This window comes from Colletotrichum gloeosporioides, assembly GCF_011800055.1.
Source record: "Colletotrichum gloeosporioides strain Lc1 chromosome Unknown consensus_17, whole genome shotgun sequence".
Taxonomy (NCBI): Eukaryota; Fungi; Ascomycota; class Sordariomycetes; order Glomerellales; family Glomerellaceae; genus Colletotrichum; species Colletotrichum gloeosporioides.
In genome coordinates, this window is record NW_025544662.1 from 1,294,230 (window position 1) to 1,317,947 (window position 23,718).

The window sequence follows — 23,718 nt, forward strand, 5'->3', positions numbered from 1 at the left end:
GTTCTCAGGTGGTGTGGACTACAATTCGATATTCTGATTCGACTTCACGGCCACGACGTTACAGCAATGGCGTACACAAGGCAAGTCGTTTATACAAGCCGCTGCTAATGGCCCCTTGGGCGGCGAACATATAACATGAAATCCTTAAAACCTCCAAAGCACATCTCCCCTAACTTTCCTCAGGATCATCTCCCAACGCACACAGACTGCCGCAGCTATGATGAGAATTGCAATCGCAGGGGCGGGTGGTTTCGCTGCTATCCTCGCTCACAACATCGCTCTAACAGCAAACGCGCTAGTCGTTCTCTCAAGAGAGGTAAAAGGAACGTTTCTCTCTTTCAGACAGTAGCTCATGTCGTCTCAGCCAAAACCAGAGTTTGAACAACGCTACGAGTGTCAAGTGGCCGTCGTTGACTATGACGATGAAGAGAACTTGAGATTCGCCCTCATGGGAATCGACCTCGTCATATCCACCATCCGCGGACAGGAGCAGATCAACCTCATCAAGGCCGCCCGCCATTCCCGCGTCCGGCTATTTGTCCCCGCCGAATTCGAAGGCTGCATTTCTCACCGACCATCAACATCTGACCATCCCCTAGACTATGGTTCCAATGAAGCTCTGGAGCTTCTGAAGCACTACGCCAACTCCAGGTCTCGCAAGATGGATTACACCGTATTCTCTTGCGGAATACTATACGAGCGCTTTGCGCCAGGCGGTTTAGCAGAGTACGGAATGGGAGCTCACCAGCACATACAGGGTCAAGGCAGCTATCTTGTCGACGTCGGCAACGCAACCGCCGACATAATCGAGACAAACGGCTCAGGAAGGCCAGTTCAGGTATCCATGACCTCGGTCGCTGACGTTGCTCGGTTCGTTGCTGCTGCAATCGAGCTGGGTCCAGGCACCTGGCCGAGGGAGTTCAGGATGCGTGGAGACAGAATGTCTGTTCGGGACATCTTTGCTAAATGCAGTAACGTCCGAGGAGGTGCGCATCGTCCCGCCCCTTGAGCTGAAGCGCAAAGTCATGAGGTTCATTTCACTAAGTTTCATTCAGTTGCCTTCTCTCTTCGAACCCGCCGATACTCTAAACTCCAAAGTGACCTCTCCAGCTACGAACAAAGGCAGAACTGGGACCAGTGGTGGAACATCCAGAGATTCATCGCCACCGCTGATGGTCGTTACGATTTCCGCCAAACGAATCTCAACGAGGTTGTCGACATCGAGCCCGTCAGCTTCAGAGTCTGGCTGGAGTCACAATGGGGTTCTGGTTGACCGGGATGGGAATATGCATCTGTCCTTTTATGCAAGTATGAACGTGACGGTTTCTTTTCTCCCATCCACCTTCTCCATCGTCTCTGGGTGCGATGGTGCGCATCTCACTTTCAACCAACTCTCATTTGACTATTGCAAGACTGAGTAGCACATGCATCATGCATCATGTATGTGCTGCCATGGATTCACTTCTAGGCAAAGCACTGCCTCTCGACTTAGATCACACGTTCGCTGCAAGTAGTGCCATGAGCACCAACTGAGTCCCAAGACTCTGTATTGCAGCAAATTTCATAGCTCATCAATCGTATAAGCTGTTATTGCGTCCTATTTTCCTATGAACGTTTGTGAATGTCTTCTCAGGTTCCGCAGTGATTCAAGGAGGCCTCACGAAGAGCTGAAGTACCGATCTCCGGAGGAAGCAACCCAAAATCGGTGCTCTGGAAGCCTACGAATCCTTCGAACTTCAGCCGGTTTGGCTGCAAACTTCATCGATCAGCCTTACCAGGCAAACCATTCGAAAGGCAGCAACATCGTCCCCTGAAACGGCTCCGGCTACATGAATTAGCGCAGGTGCGTTGACGCACATAGTCCCAAGTCCCAGGAAACCCACCCATCCCCCGTGCTGCGCCTCCCAAAAGGGGTTACATTTGCTGACATTTCCCCTCGCTCCGACGAGCTGGTAACAGTCTCCCATTGGTCAATTTTACTCATGTCGGCCAATTTCAGACCTTCTGCTGAATCCTGGCACATGTACGGATACCCAAAAGCGGTAGATGGGCCGTCGCTCCGGGTGACGGCATGGGAAGGAACCTTTGGCGTGCGCGCGCCTGCAGGGCCCTTTGCTCGGAGCTTCCGCGTGCGATTGGTGATGATCGAATATGTCCAAGAGATTGAACATCGTATCTCAACGTCACTCTATCTTTCGAATCTTGTTTTGCACGGTGAGAAATTTGACACCCATCAAGGCAGCTGGACGCCTATCGTACGGTGTAGCCTTACTATATTGTATGTTGTGTTGTATTCATTCTTTTGTAACCCCAAATTCCAGAGCCGCGTTGAATGCCCCTGTTTCCGCGGTGTTGAAGTCGTAAACCAATATGACCAGCCAGTTGATGTAGCTCCGTTACTGTTGAACTCCGTTGTAGACATGCTAAATTCCGTTGCCTTTTCGCCTCAACTGACGCTCCTCTAGTCCGCCCGCCCCTTTAATTTCCTTGTTGATTGATCACTCTCTCTTGTCATGAGGGTTGAAGTACCCGGCCCCCCGTCTCTTACGCCTTGTCGGACTCTTCACCGAACTCCTCAACGATCCAGAGACAGAACTTCTCCCACTCAGTCGACCACTGCTTAAGCCGCTCAGCCTTGACACCAGAACCAAGGCTTGCCTCCTTGACACCAGCGGTCCACTCCGCCGGCGTCTCATCCTCGAACGCGGACCACCGCACGCTGTTTTCCGCCAGCGAGCCGAGGCCCTCAAGGCCGACATTCTCCCAACCCTGCAGCGCCTGCCAGTAGTCGTGGGACATGCCCTCCGTGTCTTGACCCAGCATTGCCGGATCATCGTTACACAGCGCGCAAGACACGCCACGGGCCAAGAGCGCTGGGAGCGGGTGCGACATGATGGAGCCGCAGAGACGAAGGACCTCGTTACTGATCGGGCAACTCTCGACAAGGATACGCTTATCCTTGACCATGTCAATGAGCAGTGGGTGCTTGTAAAGCGAGAAGCCGTGACCAATACGGCGCGTGCCGAGTAGCACGGCATCGAAAAGGTTCTGATCCGTCGCGTCGCCGTCGCCCAGCGTCTCACCGGCGTGGAAGAAGAAGGGAAGGTTGACGCCTTCCTGGGCGCACTGCTTGCGGAACCAAAAGAGTTCGGGGAGCAGATCGCGGAGCGGTCGTCCCAGATCCTCCTGGCCAACGAGATCGTAGCCTGCGATAAGGTGAGGCCAGGCCATCTTGGTGGTGATGCAGTTGTCCATGCTCTCGACAATTTCGCGGGTAGGAAGGATACGAAGGGTTGTCCAGATGGTGCGCAGACCCCAGAAGGCGGCGTTCTCTGACTTGAAGCGCTTGACTTCTTCGTCAATGACCTGGAACATGTGGTTGTAGTCCTTCTCGGGCTCCTCTTGGCTGGTGCGGCAGTAGTTAAGGGGCCAAGTGAATCTAATAACGTTAGTACATGCCTTTCCGTGGTGCTGGAAATGCACTCTTACCTGACTTCAACCCAGTAAACGCCGTCAGCCAGCAGTGATGACATTAGCCTTCTTAGGAACGCTCTCAGAATGGGCTCGTAGTGGATGATGGTATTGGTCACCGTGAAACAATCGGCAAACTTGCGCCAGATGGCATCAATGCCATGATGCTGCTCCACACTATCCGTCAAGGAGATGGTGCAGCGTCCCTTCAGCCATTTCAAGAACCCTGGCCTTCCACCATCCGGAAACTCATCCGCCGCCGTGGTCAACAGTCTGAACTCGCCAGGGACGTAGTCCTTGTCCCAGACTGCCCTTGAGCTGGTCTCCTTGTTTCTGAATCTGAAGTGAACGCCCGAAGTCGCCAACGCCTTTTCGTTCGATAGAGGTTCATTCGCTGCAAAGTGCATTCCTGGCTCATTCAACAAGACCTCAAATAGGAAATCAAAGTCAACCATGGCGTCCAGATGAGCGTGAAGGAGCGAGCCCTTGGGCATCTTTTGCACGATACGCCACAGTCTTGTGGTCTCGAGGCGCTGCTTCGCCAGAGTGAACATCATGCCCGGGAAAGGGGCCAGACCCTGGCTGGTCGCGAGGTCTTCCTCAGCCTGAGCATTCCATGTCGTCTTCTTCTCCTCCTCACGGATGCGGGCAACGATGGCAGCCGCACGCTTGACAATCGGCGAAGAGTTGGCGCGGAAGGAGGCATCCGAGCGAGACTTCTGCTCCTGGGCGATAAGAGCCTCGCGGCCGTTGATGTATTGTGCCAGGAAAGGTTCTGAGGTCGATGGAATCTCCTGGCGGATCTCCTCCCAATCGTCGTTGCTGAGAGACATCTTGGACGTTGGATGCGGGGTTGTTCTGGGAGAGGTGAGATCAGGTGAGATGCTCGAGGGTTGCGCGCCTAGCGACTCTTTATCGAAGTCCGTTGGATGAGCCTTTGTTGGTAACTAAAACGCCGAGAAAAATGTGGATGCTGACGGCCGGGAGATAGACAGGGATGCGTGGTGTTTCCGTCCGGTCGGGTCCGGTGCTGCGATATGGAGGACGAGTGGTTGGTGGTGTACGTGTTGTGTTGCCGGCGGATTGCGATGGAATTAGGCGGTTGACGACGGTGAGGGGCAACGCGGGGTTGTAATGGTCAGTGCGCTGATGTCCACCAACGGGTCCCACTCCGGAGCCCCGATCCGGCGAGCTGGTTATGGAAGGTGCGGCAGGCGGGGGCCTTCGGCGCCGGGGCGCCGTGTCCGGTTTATCCAGGCTTAGTCCGGCTTTCAGCGAAGCCGGGATGACTCATTGGTGACTCTGACTCACAGACTCGTCCGATATTCTGGTTTGTACACGAAAATTTGAGCGACAGTAGTCTGATCTAACTGGTTGCCTAATATTGTCTTGGCCTCGACAATGGGCTGGAACAGTGGAAACAAATTCTGAGTGTTCTGAGATCACAGCGACTGACTGATTTCATCTGAGATCATAATGTTGAAGAGATTTCACCCTTGTTATGGGGATCTGATCTTACTGGATTATAGCGAAATGTGTTTTACGATGAACGCTTTATTCAATTGGCCATGCTAAGGGGCCAAAAATATCTAATCGAAGGACAAGATTTCTTTCTATGTGAAATGTTGGAGCCTCACTCTTCGTCAACTACCTCAATCTTCCGAACGGGCCACTTCTTCGAACACCAAAGAATGACCAGTGTCAGAACAATCTCCAACGCAAAGAACATCGTGGCCATCTCGTATCCAATGGGGAACTTGGGTGCGTCACCTGTGTTGTACACCAACAGTGGCACCCACGCCTGAAAGGTGAAAGCCGCCGTTTCCACGACACCAATAATGACAGCACGATGCTCTGCGGAATGAGAGCATACCTCGTTGACCCAAGTAATGATGAGAGCCCCGGCTCCGGTCTCGAGAAAGGTGAGGATCCATGCCGCCATCATAGCTGGTATGTTGTCCTCAGGATAGACGCTCAAGATCACCGTACCGGTGATGGATACGGTGCAAGCGACTATGACGAGAGGCCAGCGAAGACCAATCGCGTCACTCGCCCACGCATAGGACAACGTAAAAAAGACCTGTGCTCCATAGCCCGCCGTGGGGATCAGATTGATCTCTTCCGGCGTGAACAGGCCTGTGGATTTCAGCCACACGTTGAAGTAGGCATAGATGCGGATACCAAGGACATGTGCTATGAAGATGGCACTGAAGAGCCAAACCGGCCAGCCCTTGGCTATGTCTTTGATGGTGCGCCAGGTGAGTTTGCGGATGGGTTCACGGCCGCAAGCTTCCATGCGCCCGATGGCCATTCTACGATCGTCAGGCTTGAGCCACCGAGCTCGAGACGACGTCGGCTGATCTGGGATAGCCCAATAGCCGTAGAGACAGACTGGAATGCCGATGATTCCTACAATTTCTATTAGTTAGTGCTGCAGTGATTGAAAAAGCAAACCCTCATACCGTCAAAGATGAAAAGCCATTGCCACGCTCGAACTCCGTTCCGGTAGTCCATACCAGCAAGGAGACCAGCCTGGAGATACCCGGAGAACATTTGCGCCACAGCCGATGAAGCTTGGAAGATACAAGCTCTTTTCCCAAGTTCTTGTGGCGTATACCAATTGCCGAGGAGAGTCATGATTCCAGGATAAGCCGATGCCTCCAGCAGGCCCGTGATAAATCTCAGGGCGCAGAGAGTTTGCACGTTTTTCGCGCCGGCCATGCCCATGACGACAAAGCTCCAGATGAGCTCCAGTGACGGAAGCCATATAGATGGGCGAATACGAGTCAAAATCAACTGGGAGGGCAGCTGGCCGATGATATAGCCGATGTTGAAGAAGGTTGTAAGATAGTTGAGATCATTGCCGGTAAGCTCCAAATCTTCTTTCATGCCAGAAACGTATGCATTGCTGCGTGAATAGTGTTAGTCAAGCTGTTATAAGAGGTCATGGCTAGCCACGAGATTCGCACCTGACGTTGGTCTGGTCGAGATCTGGAAAATTGTCAGCGACCCATCACACTTGAGTTAATCTACGTCAATGAGAGGACTCACACTTGACGAAATAGGCGACACAACAATACGACAAAATCCACCAGTCGATCTTGGCTATGAAACGTCTCTCTTCCGGTGTTTTATCGAGACTATCCCACACAATTCCAGCAATTCTCTTTCGCAGCGACAGTTTTGACTGGCGTTGGCCGGGCTCGATGTTGACAGAAACGACATCTTTGCCGTCATTGGTTGACGTTTGATCCATGTTGTTGTGATCACGGTCCTCAACCCAGGTATGAGTGAAAGCAACAGACCAACGAGTATCGTGGTTCTAGATCAGGAAATCGACATCGGTGACAGTCTTAAGAGTATGCTCTTGACGTGAGCCATTGGTTAGCGGGCTGAATTCTCTTGCAATAGCCAGCCAGTGATGGCGTCAACCGCCACAGTCGGAGAAGCGCCGACAACTGCTCTCTTTGACGGTCGCATCGAGCATTAATAAGACGATTTCGACTTTCGATGTATCCAATTGGAGCTCAGATTCTGATAACCTGTCGCATGAGTGCGACAGGCTGACATGGGGCAAGCTCGGGTTTAAGGTGCCAAGATCACAAATCCCACGTGGGATAACAATACCCGATGAGAAACAAGCTTCCTTCCAAGAAATTTCATGATGACTATCTTCGGGCCGACGCCGAACATACACGTCTTTTCTCCCGATAGCGATATTGGCGGTTGGCCTTTGGCTTGAAGATACCTTGTACAGTGGTCGGAGGCAACCACTGAATCGGCTCCAATGCACAGGAATGATGATCCAATGGGGGAAAAGATGAGAAGAATTCGAACGCTGATGGTTCAATTCGGCATCGCAATTGCGTTATCGAAGGATCCGTTGAAACCCATGCCGTTTGTGGGCCGATTGCCACTCCTGGGAATTCTTACCGGACGTTCCCCGACAGGCTGTTAGGATGCCGTATCTCTGGACTAGGTCCCGGTAGAGCGCCGGTGGGATCTCTATGAAGGCTGTAACTCACTCTCGGGATTTCAAACGTTGATTCAAGATTGAGGTCTTGTCTAAAGATCATAGCTTTACCTACTACTTCACTCCATTTAAATCTAGCCGACAGGGAAACACCAGGGTCAGACGTCATTCCTTAGTCCTCGTCAATAAGTCAAACAACATGGTGACGGAATCAGAAGCCCGGGCAATCTATGCCTCAGCCATTCACTTCGACGGCCTCAACATCGCAAACTGGGGTCGCGACATTTTCGAGTCCTGGCATAAAGGCGGCATCACAGGCGTTTCTTGCACCTGTGGCCTCTGGGAAGGCCTCCGCGGCAGTCTCGCCAACGTCGTACAGTGGAAGCGCTGGTTCGAAGAACACTCCGACTTGATCGTGCAAGCGCACACCGTTGCCGACGTCCGCGCTGCCAAGGAAGCTGGCAAGACTGCTGTGCTGCTCTCATGGCAGAATACCTCCGGCATCGAGGACCAGCTCGACTACCTCCGCGTGTTCAGGGATCTCGGGGTACGCAAGATGCAGCTCACGTACAACACTCAAAACTACTCAGGTTGTGGGTACACTGAGGCCCGGGACAGTGGGCTGACAGGGTTCGGGCGCGAGGTCATTGACGAGATGGCTCAGCTTGGGATCGTGTGCGACCTCTCTCACGTGGGACCGCAGACGTCGGAGGACGTTATTGTGTACGCACCCGACGGGAAGCCGCCGTGTTTCTCCCACATTCTGCCTGGGGGGCTGGTTGATCACCCGCGAAACAAATCAGACCATTTGATCAAACTCATTGGTAGCAAGGGTGGCTTTGTCGGGCTGTCGCAGTTCGGGCCACACATGCCCAAGGGTAACGATAGCACCGTTGATGATTATGTCGATGTGCTCGACTATGTCATTGGGCTGATTGGGGAGGATCTCGTGGGTATTGGGTCAGACTCAAGCGAAGGGCACGCGAGGCCGAGCGAATTCCTGGAGTGGTGCAACAAAGACAAGGGATATGCGAGAAGACTGACTCCTTGGGGCAGTCAAAAGGTTGTCAAACCTCTGGGTCCGTTGGCTGACCGGGCGGAATTGGCTGTCGCAATGGCGAAGAAAGGCTGGACCGAGGAGAAGATGAAAAAGGTTCTTGGCGAGAATTGGCTAAGATATCTCGAAAAGATCATTGGCTCATAGATTTGCTTCTTTCTTTTATTGAAATAAGCATGCGAGTAGATTATATTGAACATACTGGAGTGGCCATCGAGAAGAGTGGTTTCGTGGGATGGTGGTCAGCATCAGGCTGTGAGGGCAGGTGTTCTATTTTTGACGGCAGGCTGAAGAGCGCGAGGTTTTAAAACATGAGAGCCAGCCTTGTCGCTCTCTCTCTCAAGATGGCAGAGTCTTCCACTATCTATACCTGTTATTCTTCTTCCTCTTCTTTTTCTCCATCATCAATCAAGCAGTGTCTTCGCCTTTCCAATGACTACGAAGCCTATCCTCACCATAGACCTGGTCAGCAACCGACAGGCCTTGGTCAACGCGACGCCTGGCTTCACCTGGCCTGAAGCGCTAAAGGGCATATATCCCAACGATGAATCAAAGTCTTTCTCAATACCAATTGCGAAAGGATACGGCTATAATTACACCGAGCATTGCCAGGAATCACTCTTCTTTCCCTATAGCAGGGTATATGACTGTGCCGCAATCGCAGTATCTGCAATCCTGGTGCAAGATGGGCGCTATGATACCAACGCAGAGAACATTCGGAAGGCCAACGAAAGCCTGAATTTCGGAGATCTGGACTCGTTCGATGGCATAGGAGTTTTCCGGCAGATCCTCAACTGTACGCGCGCGTCGTGTCAAGGTTCGCGTCACGACATGGAACAATTAGAGGAACGATTCGGTCCCTGCGGAGAAGACATTGATGAATTGCCATCGGCCGAGAGTTTCAGAAGCTCAGATCTCTCTAAGATTTTCTCTCCGCTGGAGTCTCTCTGCTCTAAGGTCACAAGAGAGCCAGAGCCTGATATTGCAGGCCCAGGTGTAAGTCCAAGTTCCTCTAAGGACAGTCTTCTTTCTTTAACAAAGCTACAGATTACAATGGCGTACATTATGCAGATTGCATTGGGTGCCTGGTTCATTCTATTCTCCATCTTGATACCTCAACATCCAAGAACCTCCGTGATCGCCAAAGCAGCAAAAGCCATGCGCCGGATGAAGAAAAGAGGTCGAAAAACAAGTAGCCAACGTGAGGGACGGACCGAGTCTTGGCTAGAACGCTTACGAGCTTCTAGATTTTCGGTGGCCCTGTTCTCAGCTGTCGTCGAATTCCAAGAGGCGCAGGTCTTCTTTACTCTTGCAGTGCAGCTGGCTTCTATTTCTATGATGGTTTTCAACGACTCATTATCAGCTATAAGAATCGATTGGAAAGCAGCCAAGCTTTTCCAAGCAGGAAATACTCTGGTTGTCCTATTGGTTCAAGCAGAACTACAACGGAAGAAGATGCATTGGTGGTACACCTATTTCCTCACGTTGATGGTGTGCGTTTTCTGCCTCACGATACAACAACTTGGCCGCGAGGATGAATGGCCTGGCTTCATGCCGCTCCCTGAATGTGGCAATGATGATTTCACAGAGAGTATTCTCGAGACTTGTCGTTCTGGACTCTACGACTCAGTGTTCGATGTGGATGTCATAGAGCATTCTTTCGAATCATATCTGAGCATCATACTTATTAGCATAAGTTTCATAACCTTGGATCAAGTCGCACAGATACCTCATCTGCGGGATTGGGTTGTCAGTCGAGTGGGCGTCTGGCGAGGCGAATCTCTCGCGAAGACACGAACACTAAAGGCTGCGTCTATGTTCTGGAGCCTCCTCTGGTTCTCCATGAATGCCTTCTTAGCATATCTCTCCTTTTACACGACAGCCCGCATCCTTGATCAAGTAGGAGGCACGTTGCGCAAGAAGGACAAGTGGACCTTTGGGCAAATCGTCGCGGTCTTGTTGTGGGCTCCAGTGGTTTTCAAGTACTTTTATCTCAACATATGTAAGTTTCCCCCATATACTGTCATCGTTTCTGGGTAATGCTGACCTCTGAAGTCGGTGTCGAAGAAGGAGTCGGGAACCGAATAGACAACCATTACAAGGTAGTCGAAAGAGGCCAGGATAAGTCGGCTCCAGGCCCGTCTCAGCAATCCACAGATGAAATACTATTGACTGATACTGGGTATAAAAACGTCCCCAACATCGACGATGGCCGGGAATACGGAGGGTTGGAGGATCCAAGGACGCCGAAGTGGGGCCGGCAATGTTCGGCCAGCGGTCGGGATGGCACATCGTCGGTTGGGAGTTTGGAACCGCAAAGCTTTCCTTGGTCAAACTCTCGATGATTGTTTTCCTTTGTATATACTCTAGCAGGTGCAATCAACGTATAATACGGGGGGTCGATAATCAGATGACTTCTGAGGAAGCTCGCGAGGCGTATTGGTGATGATTCGCGTCTGTATACTTGGGATTTTTGACATACCAATCTGCAATATCACGAGCTTGAAATGAAACTCTTACTAATTTGGGGGGAAAAAACCATCAAACGTGCCATGATGTAGTCAGGCAAGGGATCCATCTCCCACTCCGACTCGTACCGAGACGGGCTCAAATTTCATGGTGTACTGGCGAGTACAGACAAACAGAAGCTGAAGCATCTCACGGAAGGAGAAGCGTTTGAATTTTCTCAGTCAGGTGTAAAGTCTGGTGGGCTCTCCCGCTTCGATCAATCTATTCATCGTCCCTCATCATCATCATTCTGGTGTCATTTGTGTGAATACACGTCGCTGTCCTGGCTCGTCTCATGTGTGACTTATGAACAGGTAACCGAACATGCCTCTGCCTCCTCTTACGCTCGTGTTCATTAATTTGACGAGAGACGGCAAGCTTTTATAATTTAATACAGCAAGCTCTCCATCTACCCCTTATCAGACACACTTCAACAAAACATCATAAGACGCAGCAAACTTTTCCGCGTGAAGCAGTCTCTGCATCTTCAATGGAGCCGTAAGTCAGTCAGGTCTATTGAATGCACGAGGTGCTTATCGTCATTGAAGAACGTCAACCAACATTGCAACACTTCAATGATGTTTGCTCATCCTAATAGGTCAAAACCAGGAAGCAAACATCCACCCTATTCAAAGCAGGATATTAGACATCTAAGACCTGACCGCTTTCAATGCCGGTGAACACAACCCCTGTCCGGCACTCAAGTTGCATGTTCAGATCTCCAAGGTCCCGTCAGAACCCACCCTCTCGCTCCCGAGTTTGTCACGTTGACGACAAGAAAACCACACAGAAAACCCTCACTCATACTCGCATCCGCACCCCCATTCAATCAAAATAGCCTTTATTGAATCCGAGCCCTTGCCAAACTAGGGAGGTGCGGATCAACCGACTTCAAGAAGCTAAGCACCCTAAGGCAAGCCAAGTCCCGCAACCGCAACTAAGCACCCCGGTTTGCCGTCTGCCTAAACCCACGCGACGCGGTCTCGCACCTCGCAAATAAGAAATGTCTCACGGCCGATGCCTGCAAACCTACCTCCCCAACAGCTCCACGCGCAAATTGGCCATCGCAGCGAGCTAGTCATGGGGACGGACGCGCCTGGTAACACGAAAAGTGAGAGCGTGCAATTAACGAATCTCACATCAGCTTTCAAAGACGTAGAAGCCTTTGGGTGTGGAGCCACGGGCCGCGATCTGCATGCCTTACCACTGGTCCCCTGGGTGCTCTATCGAAGCGGGATGGCGATTATTCAGACACATGCAGGAGATGCCAATATTCGGAACAGGGGGTGTGAGGTGGTGCTAAGGCTAGCTGGGTTTCGCAGCTGGCTAGACCAGCCATACAAGCAAGAGACACTCGGGTAATGACGATGAGCGGAAATGAAGGGTTTGCTTCATGATGGGACTTATAAATAGCTGTCGAGATCCGCTCAAAAAAATATGTGTAAAGATCTAGAGTCGCAAGGCCTCTAGGGAGTCAGTCTTCATTTCCTTCTTTTGAACAAAGGTTGAGACACACCATGAAGCTGCTTTTTCCCCTCCTTGCGATCCTCGGGATCGGGGCCGTCGCCGCTCACCCGCACGCGCCCGGCAGTCTCGAGACCCGGCAGAGCTGCTCCGGGCCCGTGGAGACAAGCCCGCAAACGTGGTGGCGCGCGGCCATCGGCCACAACGGCACAGCACCGACCAGTACGGACTCGACGTTCCAATACTACCGTACGGTAGTGCAGTATGGTGCCGACAATACCGGCGTACAGGATTCTTCCGATGCTTTCAATTGGGCCATTGAAGGTGTGTCTGCGCATTGCTCTCACCTGCCCTGGGAGATACTGATCAAATGCAGCTTGGAGCCGCACTGGAAACACCGTTACAACTCGTCCGGCGTACGTATATATCCCACCGGGAAAGTACCGTATCAAGAAATCGATCCAGATGCTCGTCACGACGTACCTCATCGGCGACGCAGTCAACCCGCCAACGCTCATCGCCGACTCGGCGCTGGGTACATCGCCCGTCATCAATGGCTACGACTCTCATCAAGGCGATGGATCGGCGACGAAAAACTTTTACATGGCCGTTCGCAACATCGTAATCGATACAAATGAGATCGGGACGGACGTGCAAGCGGTCGGGCTGGACTGGTCCGTTTCTCAGGGCTGCTCTCTCACCAATGTGAAGATCCGCATGCCAAACTACTCGAGCCATATTGGCATCACCATGAATGCCGGCGGTTCTGGCATCCTGATCAGCGACAGTGTGAGTTTCTGGCCACTCGAATCCTATTATTAAAATTGTGCTGACGAGACGGCAGCAATTCGAGGGAGGCGCCGTCGGTATCAGGGTGAACGGTCAGCAGTACCAGTTCAAAAACCTGAGCTTCAATGGCTGCAACGTCGGCATCTCGGTCAGCAGCATCTTCGTGGCTGTTATTCAAGGGTCGACCTTCATGAACTGCAATTTTGGCATCGACATGGGCCAGGCAACAGCCGGCACCGTCTCGCTGGTCGACTCGAGCGTTCAGGCCTGCAACGCGGGTGTGAACCAAAAGAGCACTGGCTATGGCGAGAACTCGCTCATCATCGACAACTTCCAGGTCACGGGCGCCACGGCTGTCAAGTCTAGCGATGATGGCTCAACGCTGCGTTCGGGTTCTGTTCCGGCTGGTCAGACTTGGGTCATGGGGTACGTCAATTCAAACAACTTACAAAAGGGCACCACGTACCCGATCGACAGACCGAGTGCGCTCTTGTCCGGTGAAAAGTACTTCACCGCGCCGCTGCCTCAATATGAGAAGTACGCCCTGGATCAGTTCATCAGTTTGAAGGGCGATCCCTCATTGCCAGTTTATGGTGACAACTCCCACGACGATGGGCCCAACATCAACGCAATCCTCCAGAAGTATAAGAACTGCAAGATCATATTTGTCCCACAGGGCATTTACCTCACCCAGCAAACGATCTACGTCCCTCCCGGAACGAGGCTGGTAGGTGAGACACTGAGCATATTCAACGGCAACGGCTCGCGTTTCTGGAACCCTGACGACCCTCAGCCTATCCTCAAGGTTGGCAACTCGGGAGAAGTTGGCATTGCGCAAATCAGCGATATTACCGTCGAGGCGGCCGATGTACTCCAGGGCGCCACTTTGGTTCAGATCAATATGGCTGGATCAAAGCCTGGAGACGTTGGTATCTGGAGTAGCGTATTTCGTGTCGGCGGCACCAAGCACTCGCTCACCAACACCAATTGTGGTGGCTCCGACCCCGCCTCCTGCAAGGCCGCCTTTGCCCTGATGCATGTGACCTCCACGGCTTCTGCGTACCTGGAGAATGTCTGGGGCTGGGTGGCAGACCACTCCTTGGACGGAGGTGCGGCACAGAACATCGCCGTCGGCAGAGGCGCACTCATCGAGAGCACCAAACCCACGTGGCTGGTGGGAACCAGTTTCGAGCATTGTGTCTTATATCAATACAACCTCCACAACGCCCAGAACGTGTACATCAGCCTCCAGCAAACCGAGGCCCCTTATTGGCAGGGCGAGGGAACGCCCCAGCGGGCGCCGTCCCCGTGGTCGTAAGTTCCCCAACCCCCAGTCGTCCCGTTTGGTGTTTCGTCTGAGACCGGCACGGGTGCTAACCCAAATGAACAGCGTCAAATCGGCCTATGGCGATCCGGACTTTAGCAACTGTGCGGCTCAAGGACAAGGCAACAACGACCGATGTTTCCGGGCATGGGGCCATTACATGACGGGGAGCTCGAAGGTGGTCATCCATGGTTCGGCATTGTGGGTGTTTTTCAACAAGATGAACGACAACCAGTGGCAGAATGCGCAATGTGAGAACACAGGAGGCAACTGCATGACGAACCAGGCCTTTGCAGATGGGGCCAAGCAGACGTACTGGTTTGGGCTGAGCTCCAAGAGCAGCACGAACCTCTTGTACGACAAGACTGGCGGTGAGGTCTGGCAGGTCGTAGCCAGCGACAATCCCGGGTCTTGGGGCGGCGTGCTTGCTGCGTACCTCCGAGATACTGGCGCTTGAGGAGCCGCGGCTGGCTGTGCGTCGTCACAACGGATCTGCAGTCGAGGCAGACGCTCGTCCTGAACTTCAGACAGGGGTTGCATGTCTTGGGGGCGCAGGAAACTAGAGAGTGGTGGCCGTGCCAGGTTGATCGGATATGATTGTAGAGTCCCAAAGTTGGAGTCGGACGAACTGTCAGAATGGAACGTCAATGAACTCGTGTCAAGGTCGAGATGTCTTTGATGCTTCTGCCGAGGTCCATTCGTTGTCTTTGTCTTGAGTGTTTGTGATGCATTACCGCACTCGGACTCGTTCTCGTCGCAGCTTCCCAATTGGGTTTTGCAAGTCTGGATATCCCTCCATCTAGCCTCACTTTCCCCTCCCCTCGGCTGCTGTCAAATTTCATGTTGGGGTTGGAAGCCGAGATCTGCTGCGTGGTTGGATGTTTGGCAGGCATCGATCAAAATACATGGCGATCAAGATCGTGGCGTAGACATGCGCGAAAGCATGAATCGGGCGCACGTGGGAAGTGAGTCGTTCGATTGGCCGCCGTCGGAAGTCTGTTTCGGAGCAGGATAGCTTGAAGAGCAGGGCAGTGTTGTGTCTGATTGTGCATCGACTTGTCAAAGACGAATTGGGTAGTGTCTTCGTTGCCTCGTGTTTCTTTGATGCCTCGGTGTTTGCGAAACAACTTAGCTTGGAGGCGGACGTAGACGAAGGGCCTGGAAGGCACTCTCTGTGGCTTGAAAGGATGTCGTGGGGAGATCCAGATCCATGACCTCAATGTATTTTCGGTATCCGTAACAGCACCAAGAGGTGGCTTCTCCAGGTTCGGAAATGGAGTCATGGGAACTGGAGAATGAAGCAATTGCGGAGGACTGCTGCGGTTGCCTGTGCAGAATGGGACCTCTCTTCCTTGCTGCTCCTGCCTCCGATTCGTTACCGAAATCCGGAGAAGCTTTCCAGAATGCAGAAAGGGCAGGTAGATGTGTACGGTGTAGGTACCTTGCAACGCTGTCAGTTGACGGTTGCGCCGCGCTTCTGGCAGCAGTGCCTGCTCACTGTCCTGCCTGTGCTCGGCATTGCCGCCAACCAGTCCATGAGCCCGCTGTCGAATGCCACACCAGCAAGTAAGGCATTCTGTAAGGTCTGTATGTACGGCGCAGCGCGTGGCGGCCCAAGCCGGATCCAGGTGGAGTGAACCTGGAATGAATGCTGCACTTGTCGGCCCCATTGATCGTCACTGTTCCATGGCTGCTGGGGTGCTGCTGCTGGATGCTTTGCTAAATTGTGGAGACCTTTCTGGGGGCGGCGGCGCGCGCGCACATGACGCCGTGCTAAATCGCCGAGGTTCACATGCGACACTGAGCGTCATCTCTGGCAGCTAATCCTCCTCCGTCCGCAGCGCTCCCCCAACCTCCGACGCACGGCTTACCGTTACCATCTTTCATTATTTAAACTATCCGGCCATCCCCCGCGTTTCGGTAATCTTTCGCGATCTGCCAACATATCTCGTACTGCTATTTTCAATCAATTCAAAGAAACTCCCAAGCACTTACTATCCACATACATCCAAAATGGGTCTCGCTAACGGTATGCGACTCGGAATAACGAAGCCTTCCCGTTGCTGTTGCTGACCGCGCTCTTCCTCACAGACAAGTTCCCCTCCTCCGCCGCCTTCGACGCCATCAACGATGCGCTGAACTCGAGCGAGGCTGACCGCAAGGAGGCTGTCAGCCAGGGCAAGGCTATTTTTGCCTTCACCCTCAAGAACTCTGCCGGCGAGACCGACAGCTGGCACATCGACCTTAAGGACAAGGGTGCCGTTGGAAAGGGCGTTGGCGAGAAGCCTACCGGTATGTCTCCAGCCCGTTTGTTCTATACAGGTCGTCACTAACACGCCCGGTCTAGTCACTCTGTCTCTGTCCGACTCCGACTTTGGCAACCTGGTTCAGGGCAAGGCGAACGCCCAGAAGCTGTTCATGTCTGGCAAGCTCAAGATTAAGGGCGATGTCATGAAGGCCACGAGAATGGAGCCTATCCTGAAGAAGGCCCAGTCCAAGGCCAAGTTGTAAAAGAGTCACAATGGGGATGTCGTGTGTTGTCGGTAATACCCTGTACCATAACCTACATGTTGGACTAGGAGACTGGAGCTAGATCCGAAAATGCGCCATAGTAGGTGCTCGTAGGAAATGAGATTATGAGAAATCTTTCAATCCAGACAAGCAGAAAATCTTGAATGTGTTGTCTCCGATGTTTTGCGGAACTGAAAAGCTGGCTACCGAAACCGTGGAGAAGCGAATTCTAGGAATGCGGTCCGCTATGTCTAGCCGGTATTCGTCGAGTGCACTCGACTGACACGTGCTCCGGGAAAGAAGATGGGTTGAAAGGATTCCCGATTATTACCGGTCCGACTCAGGCACCAAATCGTTCGGAAAATCGTCGACGCCGGCGTAGATGCGCCGGCTGCCGCCGACTCCTTAAAACCGAACAGACATCCACTACCGAATGACATGATGGAACAAGGCCTTTTGACCTGGACACCAAATGCAGAAGCATGATTCCATGGATGCCTGGCTGGGAGCTCAGGGAAATCGATTCGGAGAAGCAGGACTCGTGAAAAGCGGCCGCGGCGCGTTTCCCCTGGTTTCAGTAGTGCAGTCGCATTCACCAGTACGGCTCCGACTTTGTCGAGGCACATGCAACAAAGTCAGGAGTGCAGATGACTTGCGAGTGTGTTGCACTGCAACTCAGGACTCATCAAAGGAGGTGTTGACTAAGCACACGACACGGCCAGGAGCGACGGGATACGACCAGGAGCTGGAGCTGGAAGAGGAAGCGCGGACCAACTGACCCTCCGGAGCTGTTCTGGCGAAAAGGGTACGTACTTTTCCCTACCTTACCTAATGAATCGGAACCCTGGACACTGGACAATGGGTGGGCAGATGAGACGCGACTGGACTCTGACTGGCTGGTTGGACGAGACCCTAGCGGTACGTACTTGCCCTAGGCAACCCGGAGCCCTGTCCTCAGCAACGGACGGGGACCTTCCATTTGGCTGGGGAAAGCTTTGGGCAGTCGCAGAGTCGCCGTACGAAAAAAAAAAATCGAAGCGCCGAAAATCAACCAGTCGCGTCCAGTGCCTGTCTCACCCATCGCAGCCAATTGAAAAGCGGTTGCCTTAACACTGAGGTTGGTGACGGCAGAAAAGTGGAACCACGTCCCTTCCCGGTTGTGCTTGCACCCCCTGTGGCCTACTTTTTCCACTGCTACTGCTGGCCCCGTCCCGTCACCCGTCATTCGGACGTGCCACACCAAAAAACACCACCAAAATCTTCCGTCGTCTCTTCAGCCAGACATCAAGGCCGTCTTCGATGCGCCATCCAGGGTCAGCTTTCTGATCGCTGCGTCATTGTCTCCCGTTGCTGTCGAATCTCTTATTGCATTTCGGCTTCTTTTCCCAAACTCATACCCTCCATTCGACGTCGCTTCTCGTCGTCGCGCCAGCTTTCCATTTCGCTCTCGTCGCTTTGTTGGCGCATCCTGCGTGAACCGAGACGCGACTCTCTCAACGACGCCAACCCGACCAGCGTCTTCCTCATCACCAACAACTAATTATAATCCTCCCCCCGAATCCCCCGTCACTGGTCATCATTATGGACCACAGAAATAGCACTCCGCGGGCCCGCCCGTCGCTCAAGTTCGCAAACCGTAGCTACCAAGCTTCGCCTCTGAACCCGAACAAGCGACTCGGCACTCCTCAGACAGCGCCCTCGCAGAAGGTCTTGAACCGCGATTCCTTGCCATCCAGCAACCTCAACACAAGCACCATCTCCACTGCTTCAAATCTTTTCCGTTCATCCTCCATTACCGCGAGCCCGGCCGCTGCCCCTTTCGCCCCCAGCCTGCCTGCGAGCGCTATGAAGAAGGTTTTCGCGCCCGGCGCCACTCCGGCTTCACAGAAGGTTTATCGCGAGAACATTGCCCAGGCCACCCCTCGAGGCCTCGCTTCCAAGTCGAACTCCGCCGAGCTGTTCCATATGCGCATTCCCTCTCCCCCTCCCGAGCTCACCGGCGAGGCTCTTGCGCGAGATATCCCTCCTGAGCTCGAGGCAAAGGGCACCGTATACGCGGATCAGTACCTCAGTCATCTGGTTCCTGCCGAATACGACGACTTGCAGCGACGCCAACTCTTCTGCGTTCTCGATCTTCGTCGTCTCAAATATGCAGCCAACGAGATTTTTGCCAAGAAGGACTGGAAGCTCAACATTATGAACTTCGCAAAGGAGTTTGAGAAGAGCCGGAGCCTGATCATGCTCAGATATGGCCTGTACGAGTTCAAGAACGTCAAGCCCTCCGATGAAGTTCTGAAGAAGTGGAGAGCCGCTCACAATCTGCCTGAGCCTGAGGAGGACACCGCCGCCGATGCCAGCCCGTCCAGGCAGACCACTCGCTCCAAGCGCAAGGCTGAGGAGCAGCTTACCCCCAAGGACACGGCACTGTCCACGGCGTCTCCCAACAAGAACAACAAGCGACGTGCCTTTGACCGAGAGGAGGAGGAGCCGGTTGCCACACCTGCACCCAAGAACAAGAGAAAGGCTACCGTAACTGACGAGGCAGACGAGAACCAGCCCTCCAAGTTGCAAAAGTCGACTTCGACTCCCTCCTCCAATACCAAGAGCATGTTCGAGCGCATCGCCAACAACCAGGGACCTGCCTCAACACCCAAGGCAACCCCCAAGGCTCCCGAGCCTAAGCCTAACCCTTTCGCCGCTGCCTCACAGGGCGCCAACGGTGGACCCACAAAGTCGGTCTTTGAAAGTCTCAAGCCGCCCCAAGGCGGAAACATCTTTGGCTACCTCTCGGACAACAGTTCCGCGAAGAACAGCGGTGTGGAGGCTGACGGTGAGAGTGAGACCGATTCCGAGGAGGAAGAGGCGGAGACTCAAGAAGCCGGCCAGCAGAGCTACGAGCCCAGCGTGGCCGCTAGTGGTGGCGCCGAGACGCCGTTGGCCCAGCCCACTTCTAGCCTCTTTGCTGCGAAGAAGCCACTCTTCTCCAGCGGCGCTGCTACGGGCCCCTCTAGCACCTCTTCCGACGCCAGAGAGACCACGCCGAAGAGCCTCTTCGATCGCGTTACCAAGGGAAATGACGGTCAGCCTGTCCGCGCGGACTCTGCTGAGCCCGCAGCCAAGGAGCCCGCGCCGGCCCCCATCGATGCTACCTGGAAGCCCGACAGCCCGATCAAGTTCGGTGCTGGCCCCGCTCCTACCGCCGGCAGCAGCCTCTTTGGGGCTTCTACTAACGGAACATCGAGCTCCATCTTCGGTGCCAAGCCCGCTGCGCCCGCCTCCAACTTATTCGGCGCGCCGAAGCAGGACAAGCCGGCCGAGGAGCAGCCCAAGCCGAGCAAGCGTTCTGCCCCTGACGATGCCGAGTCTGACAAGGAGAACAGCTCAAAGCCTCCTGCCAAGTCTCCATTTGCCGGCTTTTCTGCCGGTTTCCAGCCGAAGACTACGGAAGAGCCCAAGAAGGATGAAGCTCCAAAGCTCGCTGCCCCGAGCTTCTCGTTCGGAGCTTCCGCTCCCAAAACAGAGGAGGCCAAGCCTGCGGCTCCGGCTTCTAACTTGTTCGGCTCTCAGGAGAAGCCTGTCATGCAGTCGTCCACACTGTTCGGCGCCAGCAAGCCCCAGGAATCTACTCCCGCTGCTGAACCGGCCAAGCCCCTGTTCGGCGCGAGTACCTCGGGAACCGCCAGTCCGTTCCAATCCAGCACTCTCTTCGGTGGTCAGGCGCCTGCCTCAAGCACGTCCAGCCTCTTTGGCGCAAAGCCTCAGGAGCCTGCTGCTCCCAAGGCACCTGAGCCGGCCCCGGCCGCCTCAGCAGCTCCTATCTTCAGCTTCGGTGGCAGCAAGCCTGCGGAGCCTAACCCTCTCTTCGGTTCGCAAAAGCCAGAGGCTGATCAACCAATGTTTGGTGGTAGCCCCATGAAGCAGGATGGGCCTCCGGCGAAGAAGCAATTCAATGCGCCAGCTCCCTCCACGTCCTCTTTCACCTTTGGCGCGTCCCAGAGCGCACCTTCCTCCAACTTGTTCGGTGGTTCTTCCGAGCCTCAGACCAACGGAAACGCTGCGCCCAGCTTCGGGTCTGGAGGCGGTTCGTCTTTCACGTTCAGCGCCGGTGGCGGTGGTCAATCGTTCAACAACCCCTTTGCTTCCAATGGTGACTCCAACTCTGCGCCTACATCCTTCAACTTTGGAGGTGGATCTTCTGCGCCCTCCAGCGGATCCACTCCCTTCCAATTCGGTGGCGGTGGTCCAACGTCTGCTGCTCCGACGAGCAACTCTCCCTTCCAATTTGGGGGTGCTTCTTCGCAGCCTGCAGCCCCGGCCGCTCCAAGCGCGTCTTCGTCTTTCACCTTCGGTGCGAACAACGGTGGAAGCAACCCTGCTCCGGCTCCGTCTGCATCTGCCTCATTCACATTTGGCGCATCCAACGGTGCTGGAAACTCCGCCCCTGCCGGCCAGAAGCCTCTGTTCGGATCGTCCAACTCCGCCCCTACTAGCAATCTCTTTGGCGCCAAGCCTGCGCAGCCTTCCGGTATGTTCGGGGGCCTGCAGCCTCCTGCTGGTGCTTCAACTACCGGGACCAACTCACCCTTCAACTTCGGAGGTGCCTCTAGCCTCGCTACGACGCCGGCGACGGGTACGCCCGAGCCTGCGGCGGAGGCTGAGAAGGCGACTGCCAATGGTGAGGGCGACGATGCGGATGGCAAGCCTCACGAGCAGATCAAGCTCACCGAGGGTGGTCCCGGCGAGGAGGATGAGTCGGTCGCGCATGAGGTGCGCGCCAAGGTCATGAAGTTCGTCCCTGCTGGGTCTGAGGAGGATGACGGGGATGACCAGCCGAAGAACAAGAGCCCTTGGTCCACGAAGGGCATCGGCCCATTCCGTCTTCTCAAGCACAAGACCACCGGCGCCGTGCGAATGCTTCTCCGGGCCGAGCCTCGTGGCCACGTTGTGCTCAACAGAACGGTCCTGCCTAGCGAGACGTACAAGGCGGAGAAGAAGTACGTCAAGCTGACCACTTCTAACGAAAATGGCACTGGCCTCGAGACCTGGATGGTCCAGGTCAAGACTGAAGACATGGCAAAGGGTCTCGCTGCTGCCTTGGAGTCCCACAAGTCAGCCAATGCCAAATAAGCGTTGGTCAAGACCGCATGAAGGAGACGACGGAATGAGCCGAGCGTTTTTTCTTTCAATTTATTCCCCTTTGGACTTTTGTTGGTCGGGTTATACTAGATGAAGAGACTGCGGGCTCATTAGCGAAGAAAGGTAAGGCATAGCATTGCTCTTTTGGGGGCTTGGCGTTGGGAAACTGCATTTTTTATCATTCTGTTTATCATGCCACCAACTTCGTCTGCTGGCTTGGGTAGGGCGCCTATGTGAGGTGCGCTCTACAGTGGAGGATTGGACGAAGCGCGAGGAAGACCAAAAAAGTACAGATTAGAAGAGAATGTCTTGTCAGGGATTAGGCACTTGTAGTACAATATCAAAGGAGAACTATTCCTTGAGGAAAATATTATGGTAGCCCATGCGGTGATGTGATGTGTATTGGAGGCAGAGGCCCCCCATACCAAACACGATCCATCTACGTATCAACAAGGGGACAAGTAACTAACCGGGTCCTACTTCAACTCTTGGACGAAAACTGCCTGTCAGAAACTCACATCGTCCAATCAACCCACAGGGGAGAAAGAAATTTTGATGGAAAGGGCGAGCGATGATGATGGAGGCGCGGGAATGACGGTGCAAAGAACAACCTTTATGTCCAGATGTGGGCAAAGCTTAAGTCGCACTGTGCACAAGTTTCGTTTAAATAATGAAGCGATTTTATGAGAAGGCAGCTAAATATTTCCCTTCTTTTAAGTAGAATAGTAAAAGAATTCAACACGAAGATCACTGAGAGACAGGCGTTGAAGGTGACCTTCGTCAGCTTGACTAAGAAGTGAGCTGTCTATGAAAGCCTTCTTAGTGTGCGTCTGCGGCGCCCTTTCCAATTCACCAAGCGGGGCTCAGCCCCGTTACTCCCCTTGGTGTAGTTGGTTCATCACGTTCGACTGTAATGGTTACATTGTCATCGAAAGGTCTCTAGTTCGATTCTGGAAGGGGAGAACCCATTCTTTTGCTCGCTGTCGCTTTTTGGCTGGCTTCAAAACTGCCGTTGATCGCCGGGCGCTGTGACTGTATTTTTGGGGGGGTTTTGCATCGTCCCATGTCTTGTCGTCAATTGAGTTTCACGCAACCTCATTTCGTCCAAGTTGACGAATTGCAATTCAGTGACATTCGACGTTCCGCCGACCTGTCTGGACTGCTAGTTACGTGTTCTTTAGAACTGGCTACCAGTCCACCTTCAAAAATGGTCAGAATGGCCAGACATTGCACCCATGGCGAATTTGAGCATTCCTGCAAATTAGTGAGTTGAGAAGGAAACAACAGAGCGAGCGGCTCAACGTTCAGCAAACACATACCGTATGTCAACCGAACGTGCACTGGACTTCGGGTGCTGATCATCTGAACAGCTAATTGCATATTCCACTGAGCTAGCAGAGCCAAGATTAACTGTCGTTTAGCCTCTACGAGTTTTCGAATGGTGATCTCACATGACTAAGGACGACGACGACTTCAGACGAAGGC

General features: G+C 53.6%; 7 protein-coding genes across 7 annotated transcripts; 5 read left to right on the forward strand and 2 right to left on the reverse strand.

The window, feature by feature from the left end:
- Nucleotides 1-352: 352 nt before the first annotated feature.
- On the forward strand, nucleotides 353-1,273 carry GCG54_00011281 (uncharacterized protein; the record flags this gene model as incomplete). The annotated part of the gene is made up of 2 exons (XM_045411186.1): nucleotides 353-942; nucleotides 1,099-1,273. The coding sequence occupies 2 exons, from the start codon at nucleotides 353-355 to the stop codon at nucleotides 1,271-1,273; spliced, it is 765 nt and encodes a 254-aa protein (XP_045268244.1).
- Nucleotides 1,274-2,544: 1,271 nt separating this feature from the next.
- GCG54_00011282 (Adenosine deaminase 2-A) lies at nucleotides 2,545-4,304 on the reverse strand (the record flags this gene model as incomplete). Its single annotated transcript, XM_045411187.1, has 2 exons — nucleotides 2,545-3,439; nucleotides 3,490-4,304. 2 exons carry the CDS (start codon nucleotides 4,302-4,304, stop codon nucleotides 2,545-2,547), a joined length of 1,710 nt encoding a protein of 569 aa, XP_045268245.1.
- An 800-nt stretch (nucleotides 4,305-5,104) lies between these two features.
- GCG54_00011283 (Pantothenate transporter liz1) lies at nucleotides 5,105-6,852 on the reverse strand (the record flags this gene model as incomplete). Its single annotated transcript, XM_045411188.1, has 5 exons — nucleotides 5,105-5,880; nucleotides 5,934-6,379; nucleotides 6,441-6,462; nucleotides 6,523-6,793; nucleotides 6,844-6,852. 5 exons carry the CDS (start codon nucleotides 6,850-6,852, stop codon nucleotides 5,105-5,107), a joined length of 1,524 nt encoding a protein of 507 aa, XP_045268246.1.
- Nucleotides 6,853-7,643: 791 nt separating this feature from the next.
- Nucleotides 7,644-8,648, forward strand: GCG54_00011284 (uncharacterized protein; the record flags this gene model as incomplete). The annotated part of the gene is made up of 1 exon (XM_045411189.1): nucleotides 7,644-8,648. The coding sequence occupies one exon, from the start codon at nucleotides 7,644-7,646 to the stop codon at nucleotides 8,646-8,648; it is 1,005 nt and encodes a 334-aa protein (XP_045268247.1).
- A 3,878-nt stretch (nucleotides 8,649-12,526) lies between these two features.
- GCG54_00011285 (Glucan endo-1 3-beta-glucosidase BGN13.1) lies at nucleotides 12,527-15,043 on the forward strand (the record flags this gene model as incomplete). Its single annotated transcript, XM_045411190.1, has 4 exons — nucleotides 12,527-12,797; nucleotides 12,850-13,262; nucleotides 13,318-14,576; nucleotides 14,653-15,043. The coding sequence occupies 4 exons, from the start codon at nucleotides 12,527-12,529 to the stop codon at nucleotides 15,041-15,043; spliced, it is 2,334 nt and encodes a 777-aa protein (XP_045268248.1).
- A 1,556-nt stretch (nucleotides 15,044-16,599) lies between these two features.
- On the forward strand, nucleotides 16,600-17,097 carry GCG54_00011286 (Fatty acid-binding protein; the record flags this gene model as incomplete). Its single annotated transcript, XM_045411191.1, has 3 exons — nucleotides 16,600-16,615; nucleotides 16,678-16,878; nucleotides 16,934-17,097. The coding sequence occupies 3 exons, from the start codon at nucleotides 16,600-16,602 to the stop codon at nucleotides 17,095-17,097; spliced, it is 381 nt and encodes a 126-aa protein (XP_045268249.1).
- Nucleotides 17,098-18,678: 1,581 nt separating this feature from the next.
- On the forward strand, nucleotides 18,679-22,224 carry GCG54_00011287 (Nucleoporin; the record flags this gene model as incomplete). Its single annotated transcript, XM_045411192.1, has 1 exon — nucleotides 18,679-22,224. The coding sequence occupies one exon, from the start codon at nucleotides 18,679-18,681 to the stop codon at nucleotides 22,222-22,224; it is 3,546 nt and encodes a 1,181-aa protein (XP_045268250.1).
- Nucleotides 22,225-23,718: the final 1,494 nt, after the last annotated feature.